At 43.4% G+C, this 21,500-nt stretch overlaps 1 protein-coding gene across 1 annotated transcript in view; it reads right to left on the reverse strand.

The window, feature by feature from the left end:
- Positions 1–369: 369 nt before the first annotated feature.
- RIT2 (Ras like without CAAX 2) overlaps positions 370–21,500 on the reverse strand; it is a 253,241-nt gene continuing 232,110 nt past the window's right edge. Inside the window, exon 5 of the mRNA XM_007060445.3 lies at positions 370–2,692. Coding sequence (XP_007060507.3) covers positions 2,465–2,692 — 228 coding nt within the window. The 3' untranslated portion in view covers positions 370–2,464. The remainder of the gene's footprint in view (positions 2,693–21,500) is intronic.

Here is a 21,500-nt window from a genome sequence, read left to right on the forward strand (position 1 = left end):
GTGTGGTCTGGATGAAAGCTGGAGGCATGTAGGTAAGTGTAGCGGTCAGTAGGCTTCTGATATAGGGTGGTGTTTATGTGACCATCGCTTATTAGCACTGTAGTGTCCAGGAAGTGGATCTCTTGTGTGGACTGGTCCAGGCTGAGGTTGATGGTGGGATGGAAATTGTTGAAATCGTGTGCATTGGCCAAACCGGACAGTCTCTACATAAAAGAATAAATGGACACAAATCAGACATCAAGAATTATAGCATTCAAAAACCAGTCAGAGAACACTTCAATCTCTCTGGTCACTCGATTACAGACCTAAAGTCGCAATATTGGTAACAGCCATTGTTTTATGTTCTCTGTGTATATAAAATCTCCCTACTGTATTTTCCACTGCGTGCCTCAGATGAAGTGAGCTGTAGCGCATGAAAGCTTATGCTCAAATAAATTTGTTAGTCTCTAAGGTGCCACAAGTACTCCTTTTCTTTTTGTATTGTTGCAGTGTAACTAGGTGGTTTTGCTTTAAGATTTGTTTTACTGAAGTAGGAAGAGTGTCATGTTGAGTGATAAACTTCATTCTTAGCAATCAAGTCTTCCACAGATATTCTACACAACATGTCATCATCCTCTTTGAAGTGATGCCTTTCCTAGATTAGCTGCTCTCTCAGATGTTTCCATTTTATGAAGTTTCTTATCTTAATGGTGTGTTTTTCGCAAGCAAACAACACAACTGAGTGTAGAAGTGGAGGATGTACTAGCTCTGGCAGCTATGGAAGCAGGTGAACATGATGCTGTCTGATCAGATTCAGAATCTGTTTTCTTTCCTGGGTTCAATACAACTCTGACATGTGCCAAATTTAACTTGCTTATGTATGTCTGAAAGCAACCCCTATGATAGAGTATTGGTGGCACATCAGCTAAAATAGGGAATTAATCCAGTAGGTGCCAATACCATTCATCTCTCCTGCCACTACTGCCAGCATCACAGAATTCTGTCTAGCACTGGCAGCTTTTGACAGTTCTGAATTCTTTTGATTTTTCTTGACAAATAGCACATTTCTAAAAGTTTGTGGAAAGCCTTTATTTATTAAGGAGCTTGTATCCTCCATGCCTTCACATACTGTAACCTCCCTGTAGAGGTAAAATTTCCGAAGTATATTCTTAGCAATACCACCTCTACTAACATAATTTTTTCATTTTTTTACAAATATTCAGATTTGTGCTATGTTACATATAAACTAGATCTATATGTTAATATCAAAATTGCCATTTTTTGCTGATTGAAACCCACTTTGGTTGCAACCCAGTATGAAGAGGTGTATTGTCATCTCTAACACTAATGCCAGCCTGTGCTTAAGTGTCATTGAATGAAAAAAGCTAGTTTCTAGAATATTTCAAAGGATAGTACTGCACACATAGACAATTACAAATTAAAAGCTTCTACCGGGCAGACCAAGATGCTACTTTGTATGTACAAAAGCTTACAAATGGAGAAGCATTATGTTAGGAATTTACATACATTTCTATCTACCCACTTGGCAGGACAAATTATGGGCATGCAATCTACTGCTACCGGTGCACCACCTTCTGTGTGAGATTGATCACGTCGCATATTTCAACTGAAAATATTGACAACTATTATAACCATTTCTGAGATACTTTGACAATTAAGAATCTGTGATGTGAAAACATTTGATGTTAGTTTATTGCAAAATGTTGATATTCGGCATTTTTGCCACGTGCTGAGCAGCTTAATCCGTTCTAAAAAAAAATTCTTGTCCATGGAAAACCAATAAAATATGTTAATAGATTGTTGTTTGGTGGCTTTGAGCAAGGAACCCCACATTAAGGTGTTGAAATTAACATAAACAGTAAAAGCTGTACTTATAAGCATGTTGCAATGTTGCAGGAACTATGCACAACGTGACACTTTTTCATTTGGGGTACCATTATTTCACCATACCTACCAGCTTACGACACCATGTGACAGCTCCACATCATAATTCATCCAATCATACATAAAATAAACTTTCAAATGATATATGAGTTGGATGTTTGTATGGTGGGTACATTAAATGGCCAAACATGGCCCTTTTTGGAGAATTGCTCCATGCCTAAAATACTCTTTCCTATCCTTGATGACCTTGAATACCCCTTGCTGGGGGATCATGCAGGGAAAGGTACAATGTTCACTCTGCTGCCTCTGTATCTTACACAAGAGGGCCTACTGTGCCAAAAGTGAGGGGAAGGGTAACTGACTGTTATGTGGCTCCTTCTGCATTGGCTATTTTGGCATAAAGGGGCTACCGGACAACCATAGATTGGGCCTCATATAAGTTATTCCTGCATAAGGACTGAATGAAAGCAGAGAAAGGACTCCAGAACTGGGCCCTGACAATGCTGTGTAAATGCTGCCTTAGGAATTGCTACAGATGACTGTGATCAGCTCCCTAAAGGTGGCTCACTGGAAAGTGCCATCAGGTTGTGCTTTCCCTTTTCTTCTTCAAAGATCCTTTCAGCATCTGCCACAGACTGTCCTTCCTCTTCATCTTCTTCTCTGTCAGGGGCAGCGAGGATTCTTTTCTGCGGATTTCCCGCACCAGTCCATGAAAGACGTCATCAATGTAGAAGCGCAGGGCAGCTGAGGTCTCAAAGAAGGAGCAAGAATACTCTCTCGCCAAGCTCATACCTTCTTCAGTCGAGACCTACCAAAAAAAAAAAAAAAAGGCCATTAACAACAACAGGTTAATAAAGTTTGAGGCCAGAAGGGAGCCTTAGATCATCTAGTCTGACCTGTGAATCACAGGAGTGTGACATCCTGGCACACCTTATTCACCACTGTCATATAATTAGGATATGTTTTGCGCAAAGTTTGCCTTGTGAGGTATCATTCTAAGAGTCTGGATCTGCTAGACATCAATATCTCATTGGATTGTGTGTGCTATCATTGGATGTGAAGTTATGAAGTTTGGCTAGGTATGTGTCACTGAAACCTGTTGAGAGGTTGAAAACACCCCAAAGCCGCCTTTCAGATACAACAGTAACAAGGCCAAACAATGTTAATGGCTTATTGAGGAAATGCACACAAGCACAAGAATTGCCCAGGAACTGTGTACAATAAAACCTCTTAGTGATAGCACTACACAAAGGAACTGTTGGACCCAGGTCACAGCAAAAGAGCTTTCCAGCAAGTGGGAAGAAGACATAAAAGGGGGAAATGACATCATGATGGTACCTCACTCTCCCTACAACAACAAACCTGGAAACACCTGAGGAACAAAGACTGAACTGGGGGAAGCGATGGACCCAAGGCTAGAGGGATTTCTAGCCTGTGTATGAAAACCTGGGAAACCCAAGCTGCAAAGCAAAGGCAGCTTGTGCCTTAAGAATCTGCCAGCCTGTTTATCACTCAGAGTGAGAATTTGCTAATTCATATCCTATCCTAATATGTTAAGCTCAGTTTGTGGTTTTGTTTATTTAATAGGTAATCTGCTTTGATCTGTTTGCTATCACTCATAATAATTTAAAATCTATTTTTTTTAATTAATACAATTATTTTATGATTTAATCCAAACTAGTGGTGACTAAGGTTTCTGGGAAAAATCTCAGTTTGGTTACCACAAGTGTGCATGGCCCTCTTCACATTGGGGGAGAGGTGGACCAGGTATTAAACCCATCTACCGGCCAGATTTAGCCAGGGCAGGACGGTACTGCTCTGCGGTCCTAGGCTGGGAGGCTGCTGGTTAGAGAGCCTGCATGTGACTGCAGCTGGGTGTGGCCCTACCTGTGTAAATGCTGGTGAATGTGCAAGTTTGAAGGGCTTTGCAGCTTGTCACAGAAGCACCGTGTGAGAGGGAGCCCAGACTGGTGGGTCAGAGGGCTCAGTGGTACCCCAGTTCCAGGTGGTACCCCAGGGGAACCCATCACAAGGAGCTCCATCCTTAGGTGGATATGAACCACCAATCTTTTGGTTAATAGCCAAACATACTAACACATCATGCCACGGAGAGTAGGATGCATCAAAGACTGTCCAGAAGCTGTCTGAATATAAGTATTCTATACGTGTATGGCCTCAATCACCACAGTATTTAAGCAACTCGCAAGACCCCTGAAAGGCAGGGAAATACTATTATCCTCATTTCACATGGGAAACAGAGGCACAGAGAGACTAAAGAATGTACCCGAGATCTGCAGAAGGGCAGGGATGTGGACCTAGGTCTCCTAAGCCCCAGACCAGCATGCAAACCAGTGTTGAGTACTAAGCTGGAAGGGTAAACCTTCAGAATTGAATTCAAATTCAAGGCCAGGAGTCCCAGTTTTTATATTTATTTATATTTAGATATCAGGATTTATTCAAATACGTTTAAAATCATGATAATAAGGTGAGGGCTGCGTGAGACCCCTATCAATATCTAACTAAATCCTAGGTTGTGAGAAATACCAATTTCCTTTGAGTACCTCAGGGCTAAGCCATCTTTTGTTCTTCAGCCCAATCACATTGAGCCAGTGTTTCTGTCACATTTATTAGAGATATAAACCCTCGTGCTTCAGGGTATAAGCAAACCACTTACCGGCTAGCGTTAGAAGGAGACTTTCTTTATGAATAGGTTATTTCATCATTTTCCTATCTTGGGCTTTTTGCACCTTCCTCTGAAGCATTTGGTGCTGATCACTGTCAGAAACAGGACTCTGGACTAGATGGACCAATAGACCCATCCAGCCTGGAAACTAGTCTGTAGCTATCACATCCATGCATATACTTTTTTCGGAGAGTTGCAGACTTTCGTATTCATCCATAGAGTTTAAGGCCAGAAAGGGCCATCAGATCACCTAATCAGACCCCCGACATAAAATAGGCCATAAAATTTTACCCAGATACCCCTGTGTTCAGCCCAGTAATTTGAAACATTAGCAGGATTATACATTATTTTAATCTTAAAGTGATTACAGATATTGTAAAGGTAAGCAAGTCAGTTGTATGCTAACCTAAATGATACTCAATGACACCAAGAAAGAGTGTTACCACTTTAAGACTGCTATAATTGCCCGCCTTCTGCAAAAGGAGATGGTAGCAATATGCTCCTTGCTTTTCTCAAGGCAGCTGTGTAAGCAAAGTGCATGATTCAGTATGACTAATGGGCACCACTGAGAAATTGATTGTGTGAATAGAAGACTCTGATGGCCTATTTTGTACTTTTTAATCATTCTCTCATTGTGCCTTGTTCTTGTTGAAGGAGGAATTCACTTTTTTAAAGGTGCTGCAATTCTCTGAGCAAACCCATAAACGGAGCTGTAATTTTATTGAAGATTTTATTTATTACATAAAATAATAATCTTTAAAACCCCTAAAACAGCTATGTTAAACGAATGTTAAGGTTTCAAAGTCAAGTATTCAACCTTGGAAAATGCCTGGTCCATTTCCCTCCATTCCTCTGTCCCTGCCCCCATCCTCTTCATAGTCTTTCTGTGCCCTCCTCCTCGCTTCCCTCATACTTCCTCCTGCCTGGGGTCCATTGAGAGCACAGGAGAGAGTCTCTTCTCTCAGTTCTGCTGCCTGACACCACAGAAGCTCCCACCAGACAAAAGGAACAATGGCAGGAAAAGACCTGCTTAGCTGGAGAATGGAGCATGCTTAGTAATCTCTGTGGGGGTGGTGCATGCTCAGTATAGTTAGCATGGAGCTCAGTAGGGGTGGGGCATATTCAGTAGAGACAGATCGTTTGGAGAATTTTGCTGGAGTTCTCTAATTAACTCAGTGCAGCTAGTTTCACTGGTTTATAACTTGCACAAATTTGATTGGATTTTCAGAGAGATAGCAAAAGTCAGCTCTTTGAGTCCAGGGTAACCCTCGCTACCAGATTTCATGTCCCTGCTTCAAAGCATGGAGGTTAATAAAGCGTCATAACAAATGGTTAAATTTTTCAAAATTGGCAACATATGGCATTTCCCCCTTATTTCATACTCAGGCACTGCTGAACTGTTTTTACTGAAACTTTCCAAGTCTGAGGCAGACTCCCAACCTGGAAAACTTCAGCCCAGTTGGCAAAATTAGAAGTAACTGAAAATAGGGTCTTCAAATGGAAAGTCTGAGCATAACTCTAGAATATCTATATTGTAAATTAATTTATAATTATCTGATTGCTGATGAAATTTTAAACTCCCAGCAATGTGCAGAGGAAAAATGCAAGATTTTTTTTCAAATAATAAATCAGTCATGGGATTGGATGGTTCTGAAGATTAGTAATGGGGTATAAAGCTCCGAATAAAGGCACTGGGGCTCAACATGACTGCAACGGTCAGTCCTCTGTGCATCTCATTTCAGGGGTAGTGACTACACTGTGAGATCAAATCCAGCCCACGTCAGTACTAACCAAAGGTTTGTTAACATCTCACGGTTGCCTGGAGGCCCATATCATGGGATTAGGGGAATCCTAGAATGTAGATCTGGAATTTACTAGAGGCAGCCCTGATCTGTTGGGAAGGGAGAAAATTGCAGAATATGTTCCCTGGGAGATGGAGCTTCTAACTCCTCTAGGGAGGGTACACTCTTTGGTTGATGAACTTGTTATGATTTGCCAGAGAAAAATTCTGGTCATACTGGAGAAAGTATGGATGAAGGCTTGTGCCGTAGCTGATGACATTTGCAGATTTATAGATTCCAAAGCCAGAAGGGACAACTGTGATCATCTAGTCTGACTTCCTGTACAATCCATCAACCTTTCCCAAATCCATTCCTAGAGCACATAAAACACATCCAATCTTAGTTTAAAAAATGGTCAGTAATGGAGAATTCACCATGATTCTTGCTTAATTGTTCCAATGGTTAATCACTCTCACTGTTAAAAATGTACACCTTATTTTTAATCTGAATTTGTCTAGCTTCAACTTCCAGCCATTGGATCTTGATAATCTGAAAATTTCATTTTTCTGAGCTAGATTGAAGAGTCCATTATTAAATATTTGTTTCCCAAGTAGGTACTTCTAGACTGTAATCAAGTTGCCCCTTATCTTTCTGTTTGTAAAGCTAAATAGATTGAGCTCTTTCAGTCTATCACGGTAAGGCAAGTTTTTTCATCCTTTATTCATTCTCATGGCTTTTCTCTGAACCCTCTCCAATTTATCAACATCCATCTTAAATTGTGGACACTAGAACTGGACACTCCAGCAGCAGTCACACCAGTTCCAAATACAGAAGTAAAATAACCTCTCTACTCCTACTTGAGATTCTCCTGTTCATGCATCCAAGGATTGCATTAGCCCTTTTGGCCACAGCATCACCCTGGGAGCTCATGTTCAGCTCATTATCCACCATGATTCTTAAATCTTTTCCAGAGTCACTGTTTCCCAGGCTAGAGTCCCCCATTGTGTAAATATGGCCTACTTTCTTTTTTTCCTAGATGTATCCATTTACAGTTAGCCGTATTAAAACACATATTGTTTTGCTTGAGTCCGGCTTACCAAGAAATCTAGGTCATTCTGTATTAGTGACCTGTCCTCCTCTTCATTATTTACTAGTCTCCCAACTTTTGTGTTATCTGCAAACTTCGTCAGCAATGATTTTATATTTTCTTCCAGGTTATTGATAAAAATGTTAACTAGCATAGGACCAAGAACAGATCTCTGTGGGATCCCACTAGAAACACACCTGCCTGATGATGAGTCCCCATTTACAATTACATGTTGAAACCTATCAGTTAGACAGCTTGTAATCCATTCAGGTGTGCCAACTTAATTGTATATCATTCTAGGTTTTTTTTAATCAAAATGTCATGAGGTACCGAGACAAATGCCTGATAGAAATCTAAAGACATGTCTACATGGCAATTAGAAATCCGTGTCAGGCCCATGCCAGCTTACTCAGGCTCATGGGGCTCAGGCTAAGGATATGTGTAATTGGGTGTAGATGTTCGGGCTCAAGCTGGGACCATTCCACCTTTCAGGGTCCAAGAGCTAGGCTCCACTCCAAGCCCAAATGTCTCCACTGCAATTAAACAGCCTCTTAGCCCAAGCCCCGTGAGCCTGTGTCAGCTGGCATGGGCCAGCCGTGGGTTTATAATTGCAGTGTAGATATACCCCAATTATATTACCTCCACTATTCCCTTTATCAACCAAACTTGTGATCGCCTAAAAAAAAAAAAATCAAGTTAGTTTGACAGATCTATTTTCCATAAACCCACGTTGATTGGCATTAATTATATTATCCTCCTTTAATTCTTTATTAATCAAATCCCAAATCAGCCACTCTGGGATCGATGTCAGACTGACAGGCCTATAATTACCTGGGTTATCTTGTTCACTCTTTTAAAATAATGGCACACTGGAGCCTGGAGGAGTATGTGAGGGACAATGGATAGAAGGGAAGCATAGAGGGAGTAAGGGTGACGGGCTGTTGAAGGCTCCAGGGGCCTGATCCAAATTCTATTTGGGTGAAGTGTGTACAAGTGTTTCTATTGATTTAAACTGGAATTGAATCAGGCCCTATGGCAGCAGCCACAGAGCTGGACTGGACAGAGAACTTGAGCAGCTGAAGATCAGGCCTCAACTGAAGAGAGAGTTGGAGGGGTAGGCTGTAGAGGTTGGGGTCAGGGAGCTGAGCTTGCCACTGCCTCACCAGTCACATTAGCAAAGAATGTGGCCCATTTGGGGTGTATGGGTACATAGTTGCCAGTGGGGTCTATGCAGATGTGCGGTCTCCTAAAGTAAAGGGAGCTAAACTGAACTTGGGGAATGTTTGCGTAGCATGACCTCACAATGAAAGGAAATATTCACTGGCTCCAAACAGCATTTTACAGCATTAAAATTCTGTTTGTGGCTTTTGCAAGCCTCCCTCGGAAAATTACAAGTGAGATTAAATGGATTGCTGACAGCATGTGGAGGCGGTGATGGATGAGCTGCCATGTTAATGACAGCCAGCTACATATTAAGGTCAAGTCCTGCACAACCGAAAGGACAGCATGAAACGCCAAGCTTGGGTGCAGATGGGGAGGCACTGGCAATCACTGGAGCGCATCTGATGAAGAACACCAAAGCATTTGTACTTTGGGGTGGAGGGATGAAGAAACAAAATGGATCAATTTTCTACGCATGCCCTTGGGTTGTCAATATGGAGAAAATCTCCTTCAGGATCAGTCTGTGCTGTGTTTAACCTTTTCATCTTTGTCAGAACAGCCGCAGCAGCATCTCAAAGGGTGTTTCATTCAGAGAGTCAGCATTAGCAAAATCAGCAAAATCAGCATGGCAAGGCTGGTGTTGGTCTCCATACTGGAAAGCAATGTCTCTCCCCTCACACACCTCAAACCTACAGTGGTGGCGATCAGCACCCTCTGCCTGAGTCATTAGGAGCTCTGGGTTGCCTTGGAGAAATTGTATAGGCCACAGGTGAAATGATAATAGTTACAAGGATTCTCCTAAATGTTTGTTACTTAGAGATCCATCCAAGGTGACCTCATTAGCTTTTCAATGGGAAACACAGTGGCAACTACAGACTTAAAAGCTTCATTTAGACTCAGTTTTAGAGTGGTTGCTGCAGGACGTAATGGGCTTTGATGCCAAAACTAAGGAAAAAGGGAAGGCAGGCCGTTCAACTCTGTTCCAAAAGCCTTATCCAAAACCCATTGAATCCAATAGAAAAAATTCTATTGGCTTTGGATCAAGCTCTAAATGGTTGGTATTTTGACAGAAACAAATTATCCTCACTGTAAAATACTGGCTAGTGACAGTTAGAAGGAATTATTCAGCGCAGGACTTGCAGGTTTGGCTCTGAAGCTGCACTGCTCTTCTCTGAACTCCATTCTCCACTACGTCCAAGACAGTGATGAGTACATGGAGCTGGCTGCTGCTCCCTAATACCCAGCCACTCAGTGTTGTCAGAAGTTAGAGCAGCAGGTGGGTGGCTCTAACTTTTGCCACTGACATAAGCGCTGCAGTTTAAACCAGAAGGGAATCAGGCCTAGTGGCTGACTCACCCCTTTATGCCCTGTAACCTGACCTCTCCTTTCCCTTATACGAAGGTTATGGCAATGACATAGTGTTATAGGAAGCTTTACACTGGCAGTGATATGTCCTGCCCAGGTGGAAGTCTCCAAGAGGAATCTCTGGTTGGTTTAAGAACCCAGCCTACTGTGTTCATTGGTTAAATGATATTGCTCACTACATGCTTGTATACCATTGTGATCATTGTGGTATAAGACAGGTAAAACTAGACTGGAGAGGCAAATCGATCAAGCTTTCTTTTTTTTTCTAAATACAAGCAGCACTGACATTATTTACCTACAAATTATTTATGTCCTGGAAGACTAAAAAAACATTTTAACGCCCCCCCCCCCCCCCCAGCATCATTCTCCAGCCATTTACATTTTTAACCATTTCATCATTGCCACTGAGCATTGACAGCCCTCACTAAAATGGGAAAACCAAGATCAAAAGGAAATCAGTTCAAACTGGAAGACATGGCCTACTTTCTGCCCCATCACTAAATGAGCAATATGGGGATAATTTGAGCACATGGCACATATGCAAGTGCAGAATTTCAAGACACCGACATTACTCTTCAAGCCATTTAGAAGTCTTCAGAGGTAATCAGCTGAGCAAACCTCACTCTCACTTCATTGCAAGCTCAGTTTTGCTGGCTTTCTAGATTGCAAGGCACGATGAGATAAAGGCTGCCACACAATTAATCATTATTGGGAGTGCATTACAACTCGTTCCATTGCTTGCTTTCCCCAGACTTACACAAAAGCTGATGTCACAGAAGACTGCCCCATTTGTTCCTTTTTTCTGAATGCTAAGTTTGCTGTTTGCATGCTTTAGGAGTATCAGGGATTAGAATGTGACCTTGTTCCAGTTGTATAAATATTGTGTAATAAATATTCAGGGTCTGATTCGGATCTCATTTACACTCTTGTAAATCAAGAGTAACTCTGCTGAAGTCAGTAGGATTGCACTGGTAGGGCCTGATTTATATCACCCTACCACCTTTTTCACCCAGCTAGGCTGGAGGGCAGGTACAAAGCCCACACAGGCTTTACCAATGGCATAGGAGACCTGTATACCAGGAGTAGACACAGCTCTGAGCTATCTCTATAGGAACCCCCAATGCAATGGAAATTTCAAGTCAGGCAGGAGGCATGATGGAGGTGGGCCAGGGAAGGAGACATATCAAGACCAGGAAGAGGTATGGCCAATGTGATATATGTCCAGCAATTCTGTGTCACCTGCTGGTGTGCAGGCTAGCACAGCTATCAATGCCATCCTGGCGTATGCCATGGGCTGCCCCAACCCCTGAATAATGAAGGGCTCAAAATGTCTCCACTGTGTCCCTATACCAGCTCAAGGATAAATGAGGCCCAGAAACACTGCAGCGGGAGGCAGAAAGAAATACACTTCCAAAAGAAGAAAGATGCAACAGAGAAATAACCATGACTTTCAAGGTGCAATCAGCCTCAAATTGCAGGGCTCACACAATTCTCTCATGCTCATCCCCACTGTGGTCCTCTCCACCGCTCAGACCTGCACTAGCCACTGTACAAAAGGAGTCCTCCCCTCCCAGCTATTTTAATTTGTGTTATGAGAAATCATTGTTTTAAATAAAGAGACATAGATGATTTTGTGTGACATGAAATACACAATGCTCCCAGACCTATTGTTAGAACTCGGCAATAATCACTACTCCTTCATTATCACATACAGCGATAAATAACTAAATTGGCCTGGTGTTTAATGTAAAGCCAGCTATGGAAACAAGGAATTACCTGCAGGTTTGGCTCTGAAGCTGTAGTTCACTTCTCTGAACTGTATTCCTCTGGCTTTATCTTGTCAATGGCAGAATTGATGGGTAAGGTTAAGGCAACATTATACCAGGATGTAATTCTGGAAAGATGGAGTTGGGACTTGACAAAATAGGATACTCAAAGCCATACTATTTCACATCTTCCATGGGCAGCTCTGTTTCTAATATGAAGAGACTCTGAGGGCTGTTAAATCTTCAGTGTTAATCTTCAAGAAGAATGATTAAGGGTCAGTTGCTCAAAGCGTTTTCACGGATCTCACAATTTTCTAAATTATCCATAATCATTAAAGATGCACTGATTTCAAAGCCTAGCAGAATGTATTGTCAGGCAGAAGAGGGCAGACAAAATAAGACATTTATTTATAGATACTTATTAGAAGTAGGATCTCTCCATTTGTATGAAAATAACTTCAAAGATTAATTTGTTTTTTAGTACTTAAAACCCAAGGAATTTATTCAAATTTTCTTCTAAGCAACAACAAAGTTTTGTTAATTTTTATCATCTGCTGCCAACAGATGGTTACAAAAAGATTAGCATGTAAAACGAAGGCTGTGCATGTTGCTTATTTAGCCACGATCAGGAAAAATAGAAAACAACAAAAAAGCAAACCCAAGAAAACCCTCAAAGGTGCACTGAGCCAAATTCTGATTCCTGCTAAGGCAGCTTTGCACTGCTTCGGTGGCACAAAGGAACTTTAAAGCCAGTTTAACCAATCCCTTTTATTCTTACCTATCTAAACTTTCAAATCCATAATCATAATTATAATTATTTATGTATTTCGTATTTGTATTGCAGGACAATGGCCCTGATTGTGCTAGGCAATGTGCATACCTTTGTAAAGATATGATCTAACCCAATCAAATCTCTCCCTAATTAATATTATGTTATCACTACTGGGAAGACAGGACTAATATGATAGATTCCTAAAGAGGAAGAGGGTAATGTATGCATGGAGAACCAGATTGCAGAGGAGGAAGGGGAGTAACAGGAACCGTGTGTGTGTGTGGTGGGGGGAGATCTGTAAATGTAATGGGAAATTTTTTTGACTTACATGCCACAAGTCCAGAACTAAAATAATCTCTAGTGCTGGAGTAAGTTATCTGAGGCCCATATTCAATAAAATACATAAGCACATGTGTCGCTTTAAGCATGTGAATAGTCCTATTGATTTCCCTGGGACTACTCAAATGCTTAAAGTTGTGTACATGCTTAAGTACCTTGCTGAATTAGGGCATTAAACATTAGACTGGACAGGTCATGATAAAGTCTGTTCAAAATGCAACAAACAGCATTGTGTGTCACCGACATTGCCTGCTGCTTCATCCACTGCATGAAGTGTGGTGCATATATACCATTCTTTATAGTATTCATAGCTAAGAGCCATCGAAGGCTTGCTTCCGAACAAACAGAGAATATGTTGCTATGCCTTAGCAATGAAAGGGAAAGCACTACAAAACTCTCCCTTTCCCTTCCCACCTTCTCCACATGCTGATCATTTGTTGGGATTCTATCTATTCTGCTGAAGTGGGTATTCTGTACAGGGGAGACGGGGAGAGAATTTACAATGGATTGATATAGAACCGGAGTGCAATGGAATAGCCTTTTTTCAGAAATAGTTTGCTAGAGTAAGAAAGCATTGCAAATGTATGAGGCATCAAACTGCCATTATGCACAGGGTACAGAACACATGTTCCATCCTTCAATTTATTACTTGAGCTGCTTTTCAAAGAGAAAATTATTTGCTACAAGTGATGCGGGAGGGTAATTCAGGGAGTAAGCTGTGGGTTGGTTTTTCTTCTGGAATGTGTAATTTAATTTTGAGGTTTTATAAATCTCTGAGTTTATTGGGAGGGTTAGTTAGAACCTCTCATTAAGTAGAACACTTGAGTGGTATCTTCATTAAACGAATAACATTGATCTTCCCCAATGATGGTACCAGTTAAGGCAAAATGTCACACTTCGGCAGGATAAGAATTGACAGAAGAAGATTAATGGGAGTTTCACTAGTGTCTTCCCTTTTTATTTCCTTTCCTGCAGGCTGGGAAAAGAAAAGACTAGAAAAGGAGAGGAAAGGATCTTTTCTTAGAATCACAGAATCATAGAATATCAGGGTTGGAAGGTACATCAGGAGGTCATCTAGTCCAACCCCCTGCTCAAAGCAGGACCGATCCCCAATTAAATCATCCCAGCCAGGGCTCTGTCAAGCCTGACCTTAAAAACTTCTAAGGAAGGAGATTCCACCACCTCCCTAGGTAACGCATTTCAGTGTTTCACCACCCTCCTAGTGAAAAAGTTTTTCCTAATATCCAATCTAAACCTCCCCCATTGCAACTTGAGACCATTACTCCTCGTTCTGTCATCTGCTACCATTGAGAACAGTCTAGAGCCATCCTCTTTGGAACCCCCTTTCAGGTAGTTGAAAGCAGCTATCAAATCCCCCCTCATTCTTCTCTTCTGCAGACTAAACATCCCCAGTTCCCTCAGCCTCTCCTCATAACTCGTGTGTTCCTGTCCCCTAATCATTTTTGTTGCCCTCCACTGGACTCTTTCCAATTTTTTCACATCCTTCTTGTAGTGTGGGGCCCAAAACTGGACACAGTACTACAGATGAGGCCTCACCAGTGTCGAATAGAGGGGAATAATCACGTCCCTCGATCTGCTGGCAATGCCCCTACTTATACATCCCAAAATGCCATTGGCCTTCTTGGCAACAAGGACACACTGTTGACTCATATCCAGCTTCTCGTCCACTGTAACCCCTAGGTCCTTTTCTGCAGAACTGCTGCCGAGCCATTTGGCCCCTAGTCTGTAGCGGTGCATGGGATTCTTCTGTCCTAAGTGCAGGACTCTGCACTTGTCCTTGTTGAACCTCATCAGATTTCTTTTGGCCCAATCCTCCAATTTGTCTAGGTCCCTCTGTATCCTATCCCTACCCTCCAGCGTATCTACCTCTCCTCCCAGTTTAGTGTCATCTGCAAACTTGCTGAGGGTGCAATCCACACCATCCTCCAGATCATTTATGAAGATATTGAACAAAACTGGCCCCAGGACCGACCCTTGGGGCACTCCACTTGATACCGGCTGCTAACTAGACATGGAGCCATTGATCACTACCCGTTGAGCCCGACAATCTAGCCAACTTTCTATCCACCTTATAGTGGTCAGGTTAGGTCAGGTCTACACTATAAACTTACATCAGTATAACTACATCGCTCATGGATGTGAAAAAAATCAATACCCGTGAGCAACCTAGGTTCTGGAAGTAGGGGTGTGGGGGGTGCTGTAGCGCCCCCTGGCTAGAAGTGGTTTCCATCATATACAGGGTTTACAGTTTGGTTCAATGGCTCTCAGTACCCCCACTATACAAATTGGTCCAGCACCCCTGATGAGCGATGCAGTTATACCGACCTAACCCCTGGTGTAGATAGCGCTGTGTTGATGGGAAGGCCTCCTCCATTGACATAGCTACCGTCTCTCATGGAGATGGATTAACGATGATGACTGGAGAAGCTCTCCTGTCGACCTAGTAGGACATTCACAGCTGTGCCACTGCAGCATTGTAAGTGTTGACCTGCCCCGAGTCACAGGGACATGGAAGCATAGATAGTCCCATGGCGAACATACCAGAAGATGGGTGTGACAGTCGTCATATGCGCCTCCTCTTAGTCCCATTCACGGTCCTAAGAAAATACAATCTGCTTTTGTGGAGATTTTTGCAATATAAAACTGCAGTTGAAAAAAATGCATATGACGCAGTCAGTGCTTAGAAATACGTGTTCCTAGAGAGGCAATTAAAGAATTGTAACTGGCCAGTGGGTTGGAATACCTGTAACAATGCACTTTGCCTCGTGGTGCACATCAGCCAGATCACATCACCCTAATATCTTGCACTCTGCACTTGGTATGCATTACAGCTTCCTTTTCAAGCAGCGGGCCTTTTATATTCCTAATTCATTTTAAATACCTGCTCCCTGCCATGGTACGTGTATTCAGCCCGGAAGCAAAGGCTGAATGAACTCAGGTGAAAGCTCACAGGGGCAGAATCAGGGCATTTTTAAAGCTGAGGGCCAGTAACTTTGGAAAGCACTGCAGCCTGAGATCAGGCTGATCCCATGTCATGCCACTTTCAGGAAAGAAAGCAAAACTAACCCTTCTAAGAAACTTGCTGGCTAACAGTCTGGGCTGATTCTCTGTTTACAAGGTCGACACAGGAAGGGTAGAGGTCTATAGCCTTGTCCCTCTGTGTTGAGAAATCTTATGTTAATTCATGTATTCTTTTAATGTATAAAAGATATTTTTCCAGTAATATATGCCCAGTCCTGTGCCCTGGGAGCCCTTACACCAATTACAATGAACAAATTGATATCATCATCCAATATAACTGACTACCCTAGATAGGAATGTAGCTAACGCTATCCGCCCCACCCCCACCCTGCCACACACACACACACACACACACACACACTGAAAAGCTGCCCTTAACCTCAAACTATTCCTTTCCAGAATGCGTGGGAGAAAAGATGGGCCTTGCAACCTGACTGAAAAGTTAACTGAATGTGGTGTGTCAAAGGGGATGTTAAGGGAGAGTTAAGGGGCCAACATGGAGAATGCTCTTCCAAAAACTCCTTTGACACCAAAGGAGCTCTAGCCCCAGGCAGTGGCGTAACTAGGTGGAGCAAACGGGGGCAACGGACATAAAGAAGGTGCCACCCGCTTGTACTCACCGGGCGGCACTCCGGGTCCTCAGCAGCACTGAAGGCCCCCTCCGCTGAAATGCCGTCGAGGACCAGGCACGAGTGAAGGCCCCCTCCCCCGAGCCAGACCCCGTGAAGGCCCCCGCCGCTGAAGACTCGGTGCGCCGCCGGGTGAGTACAAATTTTAAAAGTCGCCTATAAATTAAAAACGTGCCACTTGTGCTCAGAGGGGGGGCGGCCGCTTCCCCTGCTCCCCCCCGGCTATGCTACTGGCCCCAGGGCCTCTGCGGCCTGCAACTGTTCTATGACTTTTGTTTTGTTGGGTACCTCGTCCAGCTAGTGCCTATTCCAGTTCCCATCCCATGAAACTAAACTGGGAGGAGTCTGACACTAAACTGGGAGGAGTGGTAGATACGCTGGAGGGTAGGGATAGGATACAGAGGGACCTAGACAAATTGGAGGATTGGGCCAAAAGAAATCTGATGAGGTTCAACAAGGACAAGTGCAGAGTCCTGCACTTAGGACGGAAGAATCCAGTGCACTGCTACAGACTAGGGACCGAATGGCTCGGCAGCAGTTCTGCAGAGAAGGACCTAGGGGTGACAGTGGATGAGAAGCTGGATATGAGTCAACAGTGTGTCCTTGTTGCCAAGAAGGCCAATGGCATTTTGGGATGTGTAAGTAGGGGCATTGCCAGCAGATCGAGGAACGTGATCGTTCCCCTCTATTCGACATTGGTGAGGCCTCATCTGGAGTACTGTGTCCAGTTTTGGGCCCCACACTACAAGAAGGATGTGGAGAAATTGGAGAGAGTCCAGCGAAGGGCAACAAAAATGATTAGGGGACTGGAACACATGAGTTATGAGGAGAGGCTGAGGGAACTGGGATTATTTAGTCTGTGGAAGAGAAGAATGAGGGGGGATTTGATAGCTGCTTTTAACTACCTAAAAGGTGGATCCAAAGAGGATGGATCTAGACTATTCTCAGTGATAGCAGATGACAGGACAAGGAGTAATGGTCTCAAGTTGCAGTCGGGGAGGTTTAGGTTGGATATTAGGAAAAAACTTTTTCACTAGGAGAGTGGTGAAACACTGGAATGCGTTACTTAGGGAGGTGGTGGAATCCCCTTCCTTAGAAGTTTTTAAGATCAGGCTTGACAAAGCCCTGGCTGGGATGATTTAGTTGGGATTGGTCCTGCTCTGGGCAGGGGGTTGGACTAGATGGCCTCCAGATGTCCCTTCCAACTCTGTTATTCTATGATTCTGTGATTCTATGATCTTGTCTGGACGCTTGCAAAGGCAATGAGCTGCACTCTCTGGGACACATAGGATAGAGACATGAAACTAGGTGTCATCTGCACACTGCAGACCCCACACTTCACACTGCCTCACTAGCTTCTCTGAGGGATTGTAGCCAGGTGGTCACCCGCTCCGGTCCCAAAGGAGTTAAAACAGCTCAGGGAAAGGGCTGTTCCGGGGGAGCCAAAGGCTAGGCTGATGGGGAAGGCAGCCACAGCTGGGGCCACGCCCCAGTCAGGCCACAGCTGGCCCTATGAAAGGCTGTGAGCCGGGAGCTCAGGCAGTCTCCCTCTAGCTGTGAAGAAAGATGGGCCTGGCTGCTTGGGAGCTCACCAGGGTGCCTAGAGTGAAGCAAGGCTGGGGAAAGGCCAGAGGAGCTGGGGAGCTCCAGGCTAGAAAACCCCCAACCTGCAGGCCTTGCTGAAGGCCTAAAGCAGGTGCTGGGGTTGCAGAGGGGCAGCCCAAGGTTAGGCAAAGGCTGCAGGTCCAAACCCTCCTTGCCGATGATGAGTGGTACAGACTGCAGTCCACCCCAGTGTGCGGGGGCTAGATGAGGACTGGCAGTAGCCACTGAGGCAAGGTGGGGATAGAGGTGGGAGGCACCGCACTGGTGAGTCGCGCCTTGCTACAGGGATTTACATCAATGTGGAACAGGAGGTGTAACAGAACAGAACCTGCCGTATTCTGCTGCACGTGAGATGGCCTCCCAGGCAGGTAAATTCCCTCTATGTCCTTTCAGACAGAAAGGAATAGATACATTCAAGAGTAACCTTTTCTATTCCTGATGCTCAGCAATACCTCATCAATGATGCTAAAGGCAGATCATAGGTCAATGTCAAAGATCCAGTACAGTGTCTTTTTCTCCATATGAAGGTCACCAGAAGCTGCATTCCTCCCCCCCCCCCCTTTTTTTTTTTTTTACAGATTATTTAAGGTGACACTGTAGCATTTTTTTTTTAAGAGAGGAAATAGTAGAGTGGTTAACTTGATAAAACGGCATGGAAGCTTTTTGAGCCAAAACTGACATTGCCGAATAAGGACAATCTGGCCTTGTGTCAGCTCCTTTCTGGAACGGAGCCTTTCCCCTTCCTGTGTGGAAAACTGAGAAGTGTCCAATTTCAAAGGCAATCTGAATGGACACTAGGTTCCTTTGAATTGGGCAATAAGTATGTAGTTCACATACGGACACAGCACTCAAGGGAAAGTGCTTAATTTGAATTCACCCATAGGGGACATTTACAGGTTCCCACCTGTTTTTACACACACACAAACTAGAAGGAAAAAAAAAAGAATTTATAGTTTTTGTGAATATAGTGTTAAAAGCAACAGCTGGTGACTACCGATAAGAGCTCAAAGCCTTAACAGTTGCTGTCAGTAACAATTCAGGACATGTTATCACCCTGTTTATCCCATACAGAAATAAAGATGGGGTTATTAAATGACTTAGAAAGCTGCAATTGCCTATGGTAAAGTTTTGCCATAGTCAAGTGAAGTACACTCATTAGAATTCCATCGATGTCTTCTATTTGCTACAGGATGAAGGGAAGTTAGGTGACAGGATGTCCATTTCAAGTACTTAACATTTAATCCAATTATTATTATTTGTATTGAGGTAGCAGCTAGTGGCCCAAAATAGTGGGTCTCTTGTGCTAGATGCTGCACAAAAACACATAGTTAGAACTCCTGCCCTGAAGAGCTACAATCTAAACAGATAAGACAAAGGATGCAAGGGAAACAGAGGTACATGATATTAATACATTTAAGTTTTGGTGCACTTAGATTAAACTCTGTATCTGGTAGAATTTATTCTCTCTTCTTTTGAATTCATTTAATTAGATCCTCCAATTCTCCTTCTTGTTTCAAAGCATATTTTATTGAAATAAAAAACAACAACAAATAACACATTCCAGGAGAAGGTGGATCATGACCAGCACACATGAGAAACAAGAGAAAAGACAGTGGAAATGCACAACTCTCACACCACACAATGTTGTTAACAACAAAGTTCAGGGGCTAAGCCTATTGAATTCATTAGAAAGATTCCAGATAACGTCCGTGGACTTTAGATCAGACCCTGTGACTGTAGCTAGGTAACAAATATTAATTAGTCACTGAACGGGGGTGTTTCCAAGTAAACAAAATGCAAAAGGAAGAAGCAATGAATAAGAGGAGTGGATTAGACCGTAATGAGCTTGTTTGTTCGCAATCCAGAACAGCTGTCCATTTTCATATAAAGCATGGGTCTTAATAATCTTGTGGACCAGAAGGGGTTTGCTATTGGTTTCCCATTTGGACATTTATAGCAATAGTTTAATTTCTTTGAAATCTGTAGTGGGAAATAAATGACCTTGATATATTTCTATTAGTCAATATTTCCTTGGGTCTGGGGTGCATACTACACTTTGCAGTCAATAATCTTATGGTAGCATCAACAACACTGGAAGAGAAACAGATCAGAACAGCAATACCTCTGGGATGTAGTTTAAATGAAAACTATAATACAAACCACTCCACAATAAGATTTGCCAGTTTTCAATTTCCTTAGTCTTTGAGGGATTAAGTGTGCCTGATGTTGTCCTGCTTTCTATTCCACTACCAGAGTTGTGTGCCTGAGTATGCTATGTAGTCCTGCCAAATCAGTAGGGTTACTCATGGAAAATGCAAATATTAAACTTCCCCATCAGGATTAATAGTCTTGTTTTCTTAGGTAATGATCTCTGTCCTTACAATAACTTCCTTGTTCGCTACCAAGAATTCATCTCAGGTCAGCTGAGTGCCATATTATGAATTTATTATTATATAATAGGGCATAATATGGCTTTTGACCGATTCAGATACTTTCTGACTACCTGGGAGCCCAAGTTCATGAATACATGACTCTTTGAACACAAATGGAGGGCCATGAAAGGTTGCAAGTGGAATGGTACCGACTGTTGCCAGCTCTTGCAATTTCATCAAGAGTCTCATGAAACTGAAGTTTTTGTTAACGCTCAGGCTCATGGAGTCAAATGAAAATATGAAAATTTCATCTTTCCTTTAACAACACTTAAGTTTCTAGTCCTTGTGGATGTGGAGCAAAGGTTGAAAAGATCACCCCAGTTTCTCCAAAAGGCTCAGATATCAGAAAGCAAAGATAAAGAACCAAAATGTATAGTATAGTAGACATCCTTCAGTCTCGAGAGATCATGGGTGTGCAGTGGTGTAGCCAGGTGGAGAAAAGAGCGGGAGCAGAGATAAAAAAGGCGCTACCCGCTTGTACTCACCTGGCGGCAGGTCAGGCGGCCCTCCGGGTCTTCGGCAGCACTTTGGCATCGGGTCCTTCACTCGCTCCGGTCTTCGGCGGCACTGAAGGACCCCCGCACCGCTGAAGTGCCACTGAAGACTGGAGCGAGTGAACGACCTGATGCCGAAGTGCCGCCGAAGACCCTGAGCGAGTGAACGACCCGACGCCGAAGTGCTGCCGAAGACCCTGAGCGAGTGAACGACCCGACGCCGAAATGCCGCCGAAGACCCTGAGCGAGTGAACGACCCGACGCCGAAGTGCCGCCGAAGACCCTGAGCGAGTGAACGACCCGACGCCGAAATGCCGCCGAAGACCCTGAGCGAGTGAACGACCTGATGCTGAAGTGCCGCCGAAGACCCTGAGCGAGTGAACGACCTGACGCTGAAGTGCCGCCGAAGACCCTGAGCGAGTGAACGACCCGATGCTGAAGTGCCGCTGAAGACCTGGAG

Source organism: Chelonia mydas, chromosome 5, assembly GCF_015237465.2.
Source record: "Chelonia mydas isolate rCheMyd1 chromosome 5, rCheMyd1.pri.v2, whole genome shotgun sequence".
NCBI classification, from domain to species: domain Eukaryota; kingdom Metazoa; phylum Chordata; order Testudines; family Cheloniidae; genus Chelonia; species Chelonia mydas.